The sequence below is a fragment of the Xenopus laevis genome, chromosome 5S, assembly GCF_017654675.1.
Source record: "Xenopus laevis strain J_2021 chromosome 5S, Xenopus_laevis_v10.1, whole genome shotgun sequence".
Classification (NCBI taxonomy): Eukaryota; Metazoa; Chordata; class Amphibia; order Anura; family Pipidae; genus Xenopus; species Xenopus laevis.
The window spans coordinates 81294661-81309913 of NC_054380.1; the positions used below are offsets into that span (position 1 = coordinate 81294661).

Genomic DNA, 15253 nt, shown 5'->3' on the forward strand with positions numbered 1-15253 from the left:
GATTTATGTGTCACTATACAGAATCAATAACAATGCATTATTACAAAGAACAACAAAAACATACAATGATAAAGAACTTAAGTCAACTTAATAAACTTAAGAATGGAACTGCTCAAATCCAGAAGTTTCTGGATAAAAGATTATTATTGTAACAAATAGATGTAATGTACTATTATTCATTGCTTTGATAAACTTGAAGAAATTAAAATCACAATACTAATAGCAAACAAAATTATAAATGTATGAGTTAAATATTTAATAGCAGAAAACCTACTTATTGCCATGAAGTTTTCGACATGAGCAACAATGTCGGATGGAGCTTCCTGCAATCTTATCACTTGCACAGGTTAATTCTGTTCCATCTTTCTTTACAGCCGGAATGTTATCTGGAACAAACAATTGTGGTTCATCAACAGAAATGCTTTTGCTACTTCTTCTTTGTCGAGGTGGAACTGATTTTTTCAGTTTAGGTTTTTCTTCTGAAGTATCCAATGCCTCTGTCTGTTCCCCAAAATCTTTTCCTTGAAAGCTTGCTTTGGATATTGTTGATAGAAGATTCTTAGATGCTTTTTCAGTAGACTGAGACAAACTCTTGGTGCGGGTTCGAACATGAGCCTGCGAAGGATGTGCAATATCTCTGAAACCACAATGATTATCACTGAAATCCTCCATATGGTGTTTAATGGGATTATCTAAATTAGCAGTTTTTTCACCAGAACACACATTTTTTGTCAGCTTTTCATTTGAAGAACCTACAACATTCTTTATATTTTCTGGCAACATTTTCTTTACTTTGACAACATTCTGTCTTTCTGGATTGTTTACGTGCCCTGTAAAACTGTCTGCTCTTTTAAGGCCACTAGCTTTACCTTTCTGACTCTTCAAATGCATGCGGGTATTTTTTATAGCAGTTACTTTTTTAGGAGTTTTTGATGATGGCTGCAAATGAGGTTTAGCTTTATCTGAAGTAGATTTTTGCTTCCTCAAACCTTTTTTAACATTACTTAGTTTAATGCTGCCTTTTTCCTCCTGTAACATTTTTTTGCCTGATGTCAGCAGCTTTTCTTCTTCTTTCACAAGTTCATTGTATGTCGATATATTGCTTTCAGCAATATCAGTGACTGTGACTTTCTGATCAATTGGATTTTCTAATGAACCATCACTTACAGATGAGTGTGCAATTTTTTCAACATCCAAGTCACATTTAACAACCCCAGATAAGAGCGCTAACTCTTTGTGAACATTATCATAAATGACATCTGTTTTTTTATCAGTATTAAAAATCTCTTCTTCATAAACATGTTCATCTGCTGTTTGTGTTAACAACTCAGCTACTGTATGATTAGTAGTTTGTGAATGGGTTAGCACAGGTTCACTAATTACACATTGTTCTTTATCACACTTTTCTTTTGATAAAATAAAGAGGTTTGCATTTTCAGAGTGATCTTTCAGTTCCAGTGGTAAAGGATCTCTTGTTTCGTCACAAGTGTTGCTTAATTGGTTTTCATCTTTCTGCTCAGCTGTTAGGATTTTATCTGTAAATTGTTTATGTGCTGCTCTTGTTGACCTTCTTGAACCTGAAGATGATGTGTGAATTTGTTCTGACGGACTGCTGCTTCTTTTACTTCTTTTCACTTCATGCTCTGGGGGCAAGACACTTTTTACTTTTGAAGGACTTGATTGCTTCTCTGTTGGTTGCTGTCTCAGATTTCTTACACAATCTAAGAAAAGTGAAAAGAAAATTACAATACTTAAGAAGCTTCACTGAAAGTAGACAGTTCTACTTTGTTGCTTAAACAGAAGCCAGTGTAATTTTAAAGAAGAAGAAGAAAATGTTTTAGCACTGCAGGTAACAAACTGTTAGGTACCCCTCAGTGATTATACTCTCATCTTCTTCTACTTGGATTTTTTTATGGTCCAGTACAGGTGTGAATGCACAGCAAAGTAAAACCATTAGAGGCAAAAAGCTGGCTTTTCACTTTGCTGTGCACATAAACCTGTCCTGGGGCCACAAAGAAGATTGAAGAAGCGGAATAACATTGTATGCCAGTGCTCTTACAAAAATACCTCAGGCCTTTGTTTTTAGAGAATAGCAGCACCAGCCTGGGGTCTCAGGTAAGGGATTATAATTACTGTAGGGATTAATGATTAAAATCACAAGGGGTTGCTTATATACCTTTCCTTCTACTTTAAAAAACTGTCCCAGACGTTATACTCCTTTTTATAATTTTAAGTACACTAAATTTTAACCCTTACAAAGCCACATGGCAAGTTTAATTATGCAAAATTTTTTCTACCATCTACACATATCATAGCCCTTATAAGGAATATTTCTGAATGCAGATACAAAACTCCCAGAATGAGACATATAAGGGCATGCGAGGAACAAGTTTAAAAGGAAACACTCACAGCTGCAGCGGGCAACCATTATGTAATTTCAACATCTACTACAACATAAATTCTTTTTCTGGTTCATACCTGAAGCAAATTTCCAATCTTTTCCATCTAAGCGGTGGTTTAGCTTTAAATTAACTTTTAGTATGTTATAGAATGGCTAAGCAACTTTTTAATTGGCATTGATTTTTTTTTTTTAAATCATTTTTGAATTATTAGCCTTTTTTTGGACACCTCAGTTTACAAATAGGGGTCACTGACCCAATCTGAAAATCTCTGTAAGATACATGTGCATTGTTATTGATACATTTTATCTATATCTCTTTCTATTCAGGGCCTCTCCTATTCCAATTCCAGTCTCTTATTCAAATCAATGCATGATGCATCAACATTATTGTATATTTTTTGGAGAGATCGTATATCATAAATTGAGTGCATTGAGTGTTCCAAGAATGGAAATAGCCATTTTAGACTTTATACTTTTGGCCATATTTTATAGGTGAATATTAAATTAAGAAGGAACAAGAAATGTCATCAAGAGCAAAAGCTGGCAAGATATTTTTTATTACCGTAAATGGGGTTTAGATTCAAAGCTAAAGGTAACTATTCACTGAATGAGAAAAGGTGACGGTTTAGGTGCTAATTTACCAATGGATATTTGTGGGACACAAGAGCATTCTCCCCTTGAGATAATAGCAGGAGTTTTAACCTTAAAGTGTGGGGGGGGGGACTTTTTGTGCTATAAAGTTGTGGAATTCTCTCCCTAAACCAACTGTACTGACATTTACATTAGATATGAACATTAAGGGTTACTGATATGTGTATTCATGCTTTTAAAATATTGTTAATACAGGCAGGGACTGGTCTAACTGCCCTTTTGAAATCATGTATGGGACCTATTATCCAGAATGTTCCTTAATTTGGAAAGTTCTGAATAATAGGTTTCCAGGTACTATTATTTCCAGGTATTCAGTATGACTGCTCTTGCAACATCAAGGGGCCCATTTACTTATCTCGAGTGAAGGAACAGAAGAAAAAAAACTTTGAATTTCGAATGATTCAAACTAAAAATCGTTCGACTATTTGACCATTCGATAGTCGAAGTACTGTCTCTTTAAAAAAAAAACTTTGACCCCCTACTTCGCCTCCTAAAACCTACCAAGGTGCCATGTTAGCCTATGGGGAAGGTCTCCATAGGCTTTCTATCAATTATAATAAAAAAATAATTAATCAGTAGTGAATTCAGGAATCTAAGGGCTAAGGTACGTAAGCTCTTGTGAGCAGTACCCTTTGATCCTATTTTTAGCCTGTAACTCTTATTTGTTGGCACTATATAATAAAATATAATGATAGGAAGTACTTGCAACACTACTTGCCTCAGATCACTTTCCATACTGGAATGAGAAGCACAGCAGATCATATAGCAAAAGCGACTAGTGCTAAGCAATCTTTCAACACAGTAACCAAAATGTTGCGCATACCATGATCCTTACAGAAGAAAGGATAGTTAGTTAGAAAATTAGTTAATCATCAAATTTCTATCTAGTGAAGGGTGTTCACAGGAATTGTATTAACAAGTACCCTGTTCTATGAAACGTGGAGATTTTCTTAGTGGCTTCATTGGAGGTTCATGTAATCTATTAATATCTTTGTTTGGCAAAATCAGATCCTCTTCATCATTGGGGTCATTAACAGTTACTTTACCGACACCCACATCCATTATTTCATCAAGGCCAACACCTAAAAAAAAATATCAACCACAATACTTTTAGAAGACATGACAAAGAGACATTTAAAATATGCCTGGAATGGAATGCACTTAATCTCTCAAAAGAAAGTTTAGTTCAGATGTACTCTTAGTTATAGCTTGTAAGGAACCCATAGTATTATTCAACAAATATCACCAAAAGTGCAGCTTTATTAAACAAATCCAATATCATAAAATGACTGCAGCTTTGTACTGCCCTTATACACACATATCATCATTTATTGAGCATAAACAGCCAGCACAGAATCATGCAGTTTTTTTTAGGCAGGTACCCTTTTTATAAGGGTATGGGGGAGTCAGTACCCATTCCTTGCACTGTAAATAATGTATACTAGGCTAAAGTTCCCGCTGACTCTTAAGGTGGCCATACACGGGCCGATAAAAGCTGCCGACAGACCGAGTCAGCAGCTTATTGGCCCGTGTATGGGGGCCCCCGACGGGCTTCCCCGATCGAGATCTGGCCGAAAGTCGGCCAGATCTCGATCGGATGGGATTAAAAATCCCGTCGGATCGCGGCCGCATCTGTTCGTTGATGCGGTCCCGCGATCCGACCACCCGTTTGGCGAACGCTAGGATCCGATCGTTGGGCCCTAGGGCCCACGATCGGATCAGCCCGATATTGCCCACCTCAAGGTGGGCATATCGGAGGGAGATCCGCTCGTTTGGCGACATCGCCAAACGAGCGGATCTATCCGTGTATGGCCACCTTTACTGTATTTAATGTATTTTGGAGAGTCTCCAAGATGTATTTTTTTAAAAATTTTATAGAATGGCTAGAAGTTAGGCAGCTTTCATTAAGAAGAAAATGCTACACTCCATAAACCTGTGTCTTTTTCAATCTAAATTATTATATTACAAAGTGCATCGCAAGGTTTAACAGTATATTTCAGCTGACAGAGGGAAACCTGAAACAGCCCATACCTCTGTACATTTAAACTCTTTATGCTCACACATCATTGCATTATGAACATTCGATCATCAAGTGTGGGTAAGCAAAATTAAATCAAGCAAGCTGGGGTTTTTTTCTAAAGAAGATCTGTGGAGAAAAATCCCAAAATAAAATTTAAAAAAACAAAGCAATACCTGAAAATATGAGTTAAGCAAGTATGCATCAGCACCACATTGATGATGTGTATATTTACCTGATGAAGAGGACATCTGCAAATTAGAATCAGTGCTATCCAAAACTGGTAAGCAGAATTGGCTACTTGCAGATCCTAACATTGGATCCTTGTCACTCAGCATGTTCTTCAGAGAATTTTCTATGACATGCTGGCTTGTGGAAAATTCCTCGCCACCTTCACTTTCTAGGTTCGTTCCTAGAAAAATGGCATCATCTAAGTGTTCAGTAGGAATTAAATGGTTGAATGTGTCAACTATATCCATGAATACCTCCGAGTATCTATCAGTCCTGAAAAGCAAAATGATAATTAGTTCTCCATTACAAAAAACACTTTACTTGCTTAAAGTAAAAATAGTGAACCAAAGAATGCATATTATCTCATGATTGTTTTAATTTTCATAAATTAGTAATATGTATGTTTAAAGAGGACATATGATAAATAAAAATTTAAACCCATATTCTTTATGGAAAAACAATAATTTTTCCTAAATACTTAAAATTCTGCAGTTTTACAATAAAAATGTATAAGTTCTATACTGTGTATCCTGTGCTTGAATGGCTGCCCCCATTGCTACACAGCAGCTTGTTATATAAACAATAGTTGTGTTTCTGAAGCAAAATACCAGTTTTACCAGTGCAGGACAACAGTACATTATATTGGCATTCCTTTAAAACACTTTCATGTTTTGGCGTTACTGTTCCTTTAACTGTGGCAGGGAATGATGTATAATCGGCAGATATTTTTCGGCACTGTATAAGTGCCAAGAAATAAATAAGCAGTATTGAAAAAAGTCACTTATTAAAAATGACATTACAGCAGTAGACAGCTACCTAGAACTGTATGAGGAGCGAGAGAGAAATTTTTTTGAATCCCAATGTATATTACATAGCTTATTTGTTTTCTGCTGTGTAGCATGTGCCTTTTCTCCCTTTTCAACATTGAATGGCTGCGTCATGGCTACAAAACAGTTTGTTTATATAAACTATAATGGAGTGCACCAGTGCAATGCAATCAATACATTATATAGTCATTCCACTTTCATTTTTAGGTGTTACTGTTCCTATAAACTTACAGTTATAATTTACAATCTAAGGTGACTATCACATTAACATACACGCATTTTATGCATTACCTATATTTATATAGTAGATATATAGAAAGACAGACAGACAGACAGTGCATGAAAGAGCCACAACTGGAAGAAACATCTGCTTGTAAGAGCCATAACTATCATCTGACTTGATCACAAATCAGCAACGGAGCAAGATATTTTATATATAAAAAAAAAAAAAGATTACATGGGTAAATCCTTTAAATGAAGGTAGTTCATAAAATTATGCATCTTGAATCTGTGCAGCAACTACTTTGCATGTATCCTTCAGTAAAATGTGTGATTTATAGATGTTCAGTATAAAAAGCTTTCGCAAATTTAGATTTAATGGACAATGAAAGGTTAATAAAGAGTTAATAGTGGATTCAGTGCATCCCTAAGGGAAAGACATACCTCTGGTGTTGCCATCAGTGATATTCAATCCTCTCTGTTTCAATCCCCCTTTCAGATTAAGTGCCACATTGTAGGAACAAAAACTCCCATCATTCATCTCTCCTTCTCCAAGGCAGCGGAGCATGCACATAACATAGAATTTGCAGGCATTGCATGCGCATAAATAAAATTTGTGAGCGCCTCATATTGTGAACGTATGAGCGCTCCCAAGGATTTGGCTCATGCGCCATGTGGAGGAGAATGGTGAACACGAAGGTACATTGACAGATAATTGTTTTATAGGGCACAACAGAATGAAAACATGTCCTTGTCTCTTGAATAGGATACTTCAAACTTTGCCTTCTTATATTTTTATTCATGGGGCAAAAATACAGTACTTTCATTTTATTTTTAAACTAAAAAAAAGCACATCTCTTAAAATGTAACTGGCTCAAAGTTGCTTTTAAAGTACAGGTATTATTATTATTATTATTATTATTATGTGTTTTTAGCCAGTGCAAAGAAACATATTAAGTTCACTTAAAGGGGTTATTTGCCTTTATATTAACTTTTAGTATGATGTAGAAAGTGATATTCTGAGACAATTTGTGATTCATTTTAATTTTATTATTATTTCTGGTATTTGAGTTATTTAGCTTTTAATTCCTAGCAATCTGGTTGCTAGGGTCCAAATCACCGTAATAACAATTCATTGATTTGAATAAGAGACTGGAATATGAATAGGAGAGGCCTGAATAAAAATAGGAGTAATAAAAAGTAGCAATAACAATTTCTAGCCTTACAAAGCATTTGTTTTTTTCGAAGGGGTTAGTGACCTCCATTTGAAAGCTGGAGAAAGTCAGAAGAAAAAGGCAAATAATTTAAAAAAATTATACAAAATAAATAATCAAGATAAATTCAAAAGTTGTTTAGGATTAGCCATTTTATAACATGTACTCTTCAGCAACTTCAACAGTAGTTTTTTATGCTAGACTAACTATATCAAGTTTGAAAGATCATGGCAAATTCGTGCCTCAACCTCTGCTACTGCATACTTATTGGCAAATTTCCAGGTATAACTACTATCCTTTCAGTCTAGTTCAATTCTAAAAAAAACAATTTCACTTCTTCTGCACTATGGAGTGCACTTTGGTTCCTCCAGTGAAAAAATTACAATTTTCCCTTTTTTTCACAAACATTTTAATGATAAAACTCTAGAAAGTTGTATTTGTTTCAACCTCTTATTCCATCCCCATACATAGTTATGTGAAAAGCACTTCCTTATCGTTCCAGCCAAAAGTGCTACCTCATTGTGGTCACATTGCACCCAGAGAAGTAAAAAGAACATGCAAGCTGTTCTATACCATTGAAAATAGTCACCCACAAAGCTAATCTTTTGTAAGAAGAGAAAAAATAATCCCCAAATAATAAAAGCATAACATACTGTAGAAGCACAACAAAGACAAAATAAAAATGTAGCAAAAAACATCCTGTTGGCAAAAGGTCTATATCAGGGGTGTCCAAAATGCGGCCCGAGGGCCACATGCGGCCCAAGATGCATATGAATGCGGCCCAGCTTGAAACGCTTGGTTCCCAAGGAAACGTCATGTCGCAAAGGATATAGGAGGAGGGGGGACTCTGCCCATTGCCCAGTTAGTAATAATAATATAATAAGTCTATTTAATATCCAGGTGTCCCATATTCCAGTGTATAGCTCCATCTGGTTATCCAACTGGTATTGTAGTTCTTTTCTGTGTATTTCCTTTACTTTTACAAATCAAACGTGTTTGTGTATTTCATGTGTGGCCCCAGATAATTTTTATTTTTCCAATGTGGCCCGGCGAGCCAAAAGTTTGGACACCCCTGGTCTATATCATCCCTTGTGAATCAGCCTTCAAAAAGAACTATCCCTTTTCCCTATGTGAGGCATCACAGTGTTGTAAAGCTCAAAGCTACAAACATTAGCATAAGCCCAATCATTATACTTTGCACCAAGTAAAGGTGGCCATATAGTGACCCACTCATTTGGCGATGTAGCCAAACGAGCAGATCTCTGCCCGATATGCCCACATTGAAGTGGGCGATATCGGGCTGATCCGATCGTGGGCCCTAGGGCCCAATGATCGGATCACAATGCAGGAGAACAGGTGGTCGGATCGCGGGACCGCATACACGCATAGACGTGGGCGTGATCCGACTATTTTTTAACCTGCCTGATCGAGATCTGCCCGACTTCCGGCCAGACATCAATCAGGAAAGCCTGTCGGATGACCCCACACACGGGCCAATAAGCTGCCGACTCGGTCTGTCGGCAGCTTTTATCAGCCAGTGTATGGGGGCCTTTAGTGTTTCAAGGTGCACTCTGTTTGAATGCATGGAGAACATACAGATTATTGGGGAAGGATGATGGGTATATTGTAATTGCACTAAAGTACTGCACCTGTGCTAAATGATTATAAATACATGGTCCCAACGGATTTGACACATTTTACTATCCTAATAGTATTTTTGACATCTATCATCCACAGTAAGTGTTGACCCCTATTAGGAATGTATACAGTGGGCTCATTTATCATAACTGGGCAAATGTGCCCATGGGCAGTTACCTATAGTAAGCAATCGGTGATTAGCTTTTTAAAGCCAGCTGCAAGAAGAACAATGAATGCAACAATCTGATTGGCTGCCATTGGTTACTGCCCATTGGCAAATTTGCCCATGTTGATAAATGACCCCCAGTGTTCTTTAAATTTGAAGCTGCAATGAAGAGTCACAGACCTTTAAAGGAGAAGGAAAGCTACGGAGGCATTTTATTGCCAATAGATTAGCTGCAATAGTGCAAGCTAGAATGCTATATTTATTCTGTAGAATGTTTTACCATACCCGAGTAATAAACTCTAGAAACTCTGTTTGTTTAGGATAGGAGCTGCAGTATTAACATGGTGTGACATCACTTCCTGCCTGAGTCTCTCCCTGCTCTGGGCTCAGATTACAGTAGAGAAGGGAGGGGAGGGGGGAAGAGGAGCAAACTGAGCATGCTCTTGCCCAGGGCAATGAGGTTTAAGCTGAAGGCAGGAAGTCTGATACAGAAGCCCATGTGTACACAATAGAAGGAAGGAAATGTGCTGTTTCTTTTGATAGGGGACTCAGAGCAACATTACTTTGGGGGATTACTGGTATATTTAGATGGACCTTTCTGATAAGGCTTACTTAGTTTTAACCTTTCCTTCTCCTTTAAAGGACTTTTTGTGTGAGCACTACCCTTTGCCTAATACCATCACAACAAGCTCATCCATGTGGCCTTGTAGTGATAGTGTCCTGGGTTCCGTTCCAGCCAGGGCACCATCTGCAAGGATTTTATATGTTGTACTTGTACTTACATGGGTTTCCTCCTACACATTCAAAAAACAACCATACATGCAGGTTATTGGTCTCCTGATGAAGCTGTCCCTAGTGTGTGTGAATGTCATAGGGACCTTAGATTGTAAGCACCACTGAGGCGGGGACTGGTGTGAATGATGTAATCTCTGTAAAGCACTGCAGATTATGTTAGCACTACAGTTTATATAAATAAAAGATCATAATAATTCTGCTATTGAAACCAGTAAAAATAACAGGATCATGTAACTCACCCTGCACACTTTACTTGATATGAAGATAATCAGAACAGCAACATGTATTTATAGGCTTCTGTATAAACTTTCTGATAATCTTCATATAAAGTAAAGTGGGTGATTTCCATGATTGTGTGCATTTATACTGAGCAAACAATGGACTCACAGCACCACAATACTAAATACCGTGGGTGTTGCCAGCTACCATTTTAAATATAGAAACAATAACATTATACAGCATGAGGGTAATTATGGTTTCAGCAGCAGCTTTTTTATAAGTTAACTTTCTTTTCCAAGAGAATTCACAGTCCATTTAGTGCATTATCTGTACATCAGCCAGAGTGCAGACAGCATGTAGAAATGTAAAGCTGGCCATAGACGTACAAATGTCACCCTTGTATCGGAGGAACGATCGCACGTCCCAATCTTCCGACCGGTCACTAACCATTCAAATTAAATAAATCTGACAGAAATCTTTTAACCTGTCCCATCGAGTAAATGACCGATCGATATGGTACGGAAAATGTCGAGACGAACCACACACAATCCAAAAATTGTAAGACTATATTTTGGCATCTAAGGCCAACTTTAGACACTAAGAGCTAAACAACATTTAAAAAGATGGGGAGGAGCAGGGTAGTACTGTACACAACTCTGAAAGAATGGTTCATTAGTCATAAGGCTGCTGCATATCAGCTATAATCTACAGAGGGTTATACAAATATTTTATTCCATTTTAAAAAAAAATTCTATTCCAAGGAAAACAGACCTGGCATATGAACAAGAAAGCTAACACGATACATGCAGCTCAGTTGGGGTCCATGTTCTAAAGAGCTGAAAGTAGGCTCTATCATGGGTTCCTAGATGAGATTCATTGAATGTTTGCAAATAGAAGGGGGGGTTACCTCCCAAAATGAGGTAGCTGATTAAAGAGATGGGCACTGGTGGGTGGAATTTAGGAGAGTAGAAACCCCATTGCCATTGATGACATTACAGGAAAATTCAAGGCTACTAGCTACAAGTGATGGATTTAAATTGTCAAGAGCTTATGTCGCACATGAAGGATTCTCGGCCTGTGGATAAAAGCATGCCAAGGATCAGCTCCTATGCTACCGTCAGTTTTTTTCAGCCTGTGCCTAAAACTCACCCCGAGAAACAGTCCAGCCGCTCACCTCCGCTCTATGATGTGTCTGCACTTGCTGGCACAACGTTGGCATGGGTGCAAACATGTGAAGCAGATTTCAGCATTTCCACACCAAAAACTCAGTGTGTCTGCACACATGCAAACACCAGCATTTTAAAGATAAATGTAGGGGCAACCCTAATGACTATAATCACTGCCCTCCTGGTTGGTATGGCATCTTTCATGCAGAGTGCACCACCACCATCTTGTTACCAGATCCCTTATGCACAGTTCAGAACATCTACTGAGGTTCTGTACACAGTATAGTTTGAACTGGAATTGGAGATACAAGGGAGCAGTCAAAAAGATATTGGTGGCACCAACCTATGTTAAGGTGGCCATACATGGGCAGATTTGAAGTAAAAGTAACACCTGTCCCGCTGGGCAAATGCCCCTAACTTGTTACTTACCCTTCTGCGCAGGTCCAGTGTATGGAGATCACCGACACCATCTTCTTCCTGCTTTGACCGGCGCATGCGCAGTAGGAGCATTTCGCCGGTACGATCTACTGCGCATGCGACAAAAGTCACAAAGTGAAATTGGAAAACTTTGTGACTTTTGGCGCATGCCCAGTAGATCCGTACCGGCGAAATGCTCCTACTGCGCATGCACCAAAACGCCGGTCAAAGCAGGAAGAAGATCGTGTGGAAGAAGATGGTGCCTGTGAACTCCGTATACTGGACCAGCACAGAAGGGTAAGTAACAAGTTAGGGGCATTTGCCCAGCGGGACAGGTAGGCCAGGGGGGAGGAGGGAGGGTGGGCGACACACGGGAGGGGGGAGGGTTTTTGCGCCAACTAGGTTTTCTTCTCCTTTAACAAACTAGCACCCCAGTTGTTTTCCCCTTTGTTATCCATGAATAAAAATGTGGTGCTCGGAACAATGCCGGACATCTAAGAATGGCCTACCGTTGATAAAACTCTACTTATCTACCATTTTAGGATTTTTTTACAGCATGGCATTGCAATGCAATCCAATTTGGATCCAACAACCCAAATCAGGCCCACAGCATGAGCCTGTGGATCAGGAGCAGCCAGTCTATTTTTTACTTCATTATTATTTTTACAGAAAAGAAAAAAGCACCTCCATCAAAACAGTAACCTGCAGTGTGTTGTTAGTGACTATACAGTGATGTAAAAAAAAAAAAAAATAAAGTCTCCTAAATCTCTGGTTTTACATATCATACATTACAAGTCATAACTAACAATTATCAAATCTAGGACTACTTCTCAAGGGCATCAGATATAATCTAGTAGCCAACTTTGCAAAACAAGAATTGATATTTAATCAAATAACCAGTCCATGAATAACCCATCTGTATAATAAGCACCACCTTGAAAGAAAGCCTGATACTGCCTAAAGAATGAAGAAGCGAGGGTTTTATTTATATAATCATATCTATATAAACAAGACAATGAAAATGTGGATTTTTTTAAAATAAAATTAAGAGAACACATGTTCAACACAAGTCCTATTTATTGCGCTCATGTTGCGCAAAAGTGTACATATGAGTATAATGTCCTTTTAGAAGGACATCCACCTGTAACAGCATGAAAACTTTCTGACAGTGGCAAGGTGGGAAAATCTGCATACAAAAAGGTAGCCTGTGTACTCATATGTCAGTCATTCTGGAGCCTTGTGTGAATAGGAGCAGCACAGGATGTCAGTCCCACCCAACCAACCACTCCTTATCTTAGATTTATTAAAATAAATTGTTGTATGAAATCCAATAAATAAATAACTTTAAAAAAATTATTATTGTTGCAGCTTAAGTTGGAGGCTCAGCTCCTGGTTGGTTTGTTATGGCAGGAGACCAAGTATATCGATATATGTTTATCTAATAAGGTGGCCCATTGGGTTATCAGGGCTGGCTGGGTTATCAAAATGTAAGGTTATTGTTTATGGAGTTTACATTGTTATGAAACTTTGAAGAATTCTGGTTATGTAAGCTGGTTGGTAATAAAATCAGCTGCAGCCTTTTCCTCCACCAAAGAACATTTGTGTTTTAATTGTGTGTAAGTAAGTACAGGTGTGTGGTGTCTGTCCCAAGAGCACATGCTCTTTGGCGTCGAAAGGGAAAAGTGTCCTGGGTTGGTGCATTTTGGAAGTGTTCTGGCCCAGGGTCTGAAGGAAGCAACTAGTACTACCTTTCCTTGTCCTTAAAGGGATACTGTCATGGGAAAACCTGTTTTTTTCAAATGCATCAGTTAGTGCAACAGTGCTGTTCCAGCAGAATTCTGCACTGAAATCCATTTTTCAAAAGAGCAAACAGATTTTGTTATATTCAATTTTGAAATCTGACATGGGGCTAGACATATTGTCAATTTCCCAGCTGCCCCCAGTCATGTGACTTGTGCTCTGATAAACTTCAATAACTCTTTACTGCAAGCTGGAGTAATATCACCCCCTCCCTTTTCTCCCCAGCAGCCTAACAACCGAACAATGGTAAGGTAACCAGATAGCAGCTCCCTAACACAAGATAACAGCTCCCTAACACAAGATAACAGCTCCCTGGTAGATCTAAGAACAGCACTCAATAGTAAAAGCCAAGTCCCACTGAGACTGATTCAGTTACATTAAGTAGGAGAAATAACAGCCTGCCAGAAAGTAGTTCCATCCTCAAGTGCAGGCACAAGTCACATGACTAGGGCAGCTGGGAAACTGACAATATGTCTATCCCCATGTCAGATTCAAAATTGAATATAAAAAAAATGTGTTTGCTCTTTTGAGAAATAGATTTTGGTGCAGAATTCTGCTGGAGCAGCACTATTAACTGATGTGTTTTGGGAAAAACATGTTTTCCCATGAAAGTATCCCTTTAAGGAATCTTACTTTCTTGATAAGTTCCATGCGCCTTGGTGAGTACAGAGTGATCATGATCTGGAAGAATTGGCTGCATTTCTTCCTGCATCTTCTGCCATGGAATGAATAAAAGAACGACCACAGAAAAACAAAATAAACACCTGTTTGTAAAATACCAAATCCGCTCCCTTCTATGAGTGTGCAATTACAGGCAGGTGTTCAACTTTTCAGTGCAGAGTGTACTGCAGCATGGAGACAAAGTATTTTCACTCCGAAATCTGTAGTAGTTGAGGTGACCGGTTGATTCTGTGCCTTTCAATGCACACCTATACAAGAGAGTGCACTCACTTTCCGAGACACAGTGAGCAAAGTGCAATCGCCATATTTTCTTTCCACTACTGCCTTGTCTGGAGGTGGCATTAGATCCACGGTTCACCTGGGCTGCTGCATCTGTTTGTAAATGGAATGCAGGAAGGACTGAGCACAAATATATGTAAGTGCAAGGAGTGGGTTTTGATAGAAGTACCTTTAATTAAAGTGGTTTAGGTGCAATGTACTGTGGGCAAAACCTCAAGTTATCTCCTGCGCTTGCAAACATAAATGAGCCCTAAGGTGTGGGAGGGAGCAGATCGGCTTTTCTCTACTGATGCATGTAAGCAAGCAAACAAAAAGAGCCATTAGCCTAAAAGGGCAAGTTTACCTTGATATTACAAATGGGTCTATGTTTTAGGAGTTGTAATTATTTATTTCATATGGATTGGCGTTATAAGTGGTGTATAAATACTACGTTAGGCTCCTAGGCTACACTTTCCACAGCCCCCCACCCCCCAACTGCTGCTGGACCTGATTGGGTGCCATGCTGCCCCCCATGCACGGCCAGTACCTGCTT

General features: G+C 38.4%; 1 protein-coding gene across 5 annotated transcripts in view; it reads right to left on the reverse strand.

The window, feature by feature from the left end:
- The window catches only part of phf3.S (PHD finger protein 3 S homeolog), a 46731-nt gene that overhangs the window by 29769 nt on the left and 1709 nt on the right, over window positions 1–15253 (reverse strand). Inside the window, exons 2-5 of one of the 5 annotated variants that reach the window (XM_018265521.2) lie at window positions 14526–14814; window positions 5305–5573; window positions 3976–4134; window positions 275–1721 (exon numbers count right to left, since the gene is read on the reverse strand). In XM_018265521.2, the coding sequence (XP_018121010.1) occupies window positions 275–1721; window positions 3976–4134; window positions 5305–5548 (1850 nt within the window). In that variant the 5' untranslated portion in view covers window positions 5549–5573; window positions 14526–14814. Of the gene's footprint in view, window positions 1–274; window positions 1722–3975; window positions 4135–5083; window positions 5199–5304; window positions 5574–14525; window positions 14815–15253 lie in introns of those variants that run through there. The other 4 variants (XM_018265523.2, XM_018265520.2, XM_018265524.2 and 1 more) reach the window with 4 other exon arrangements.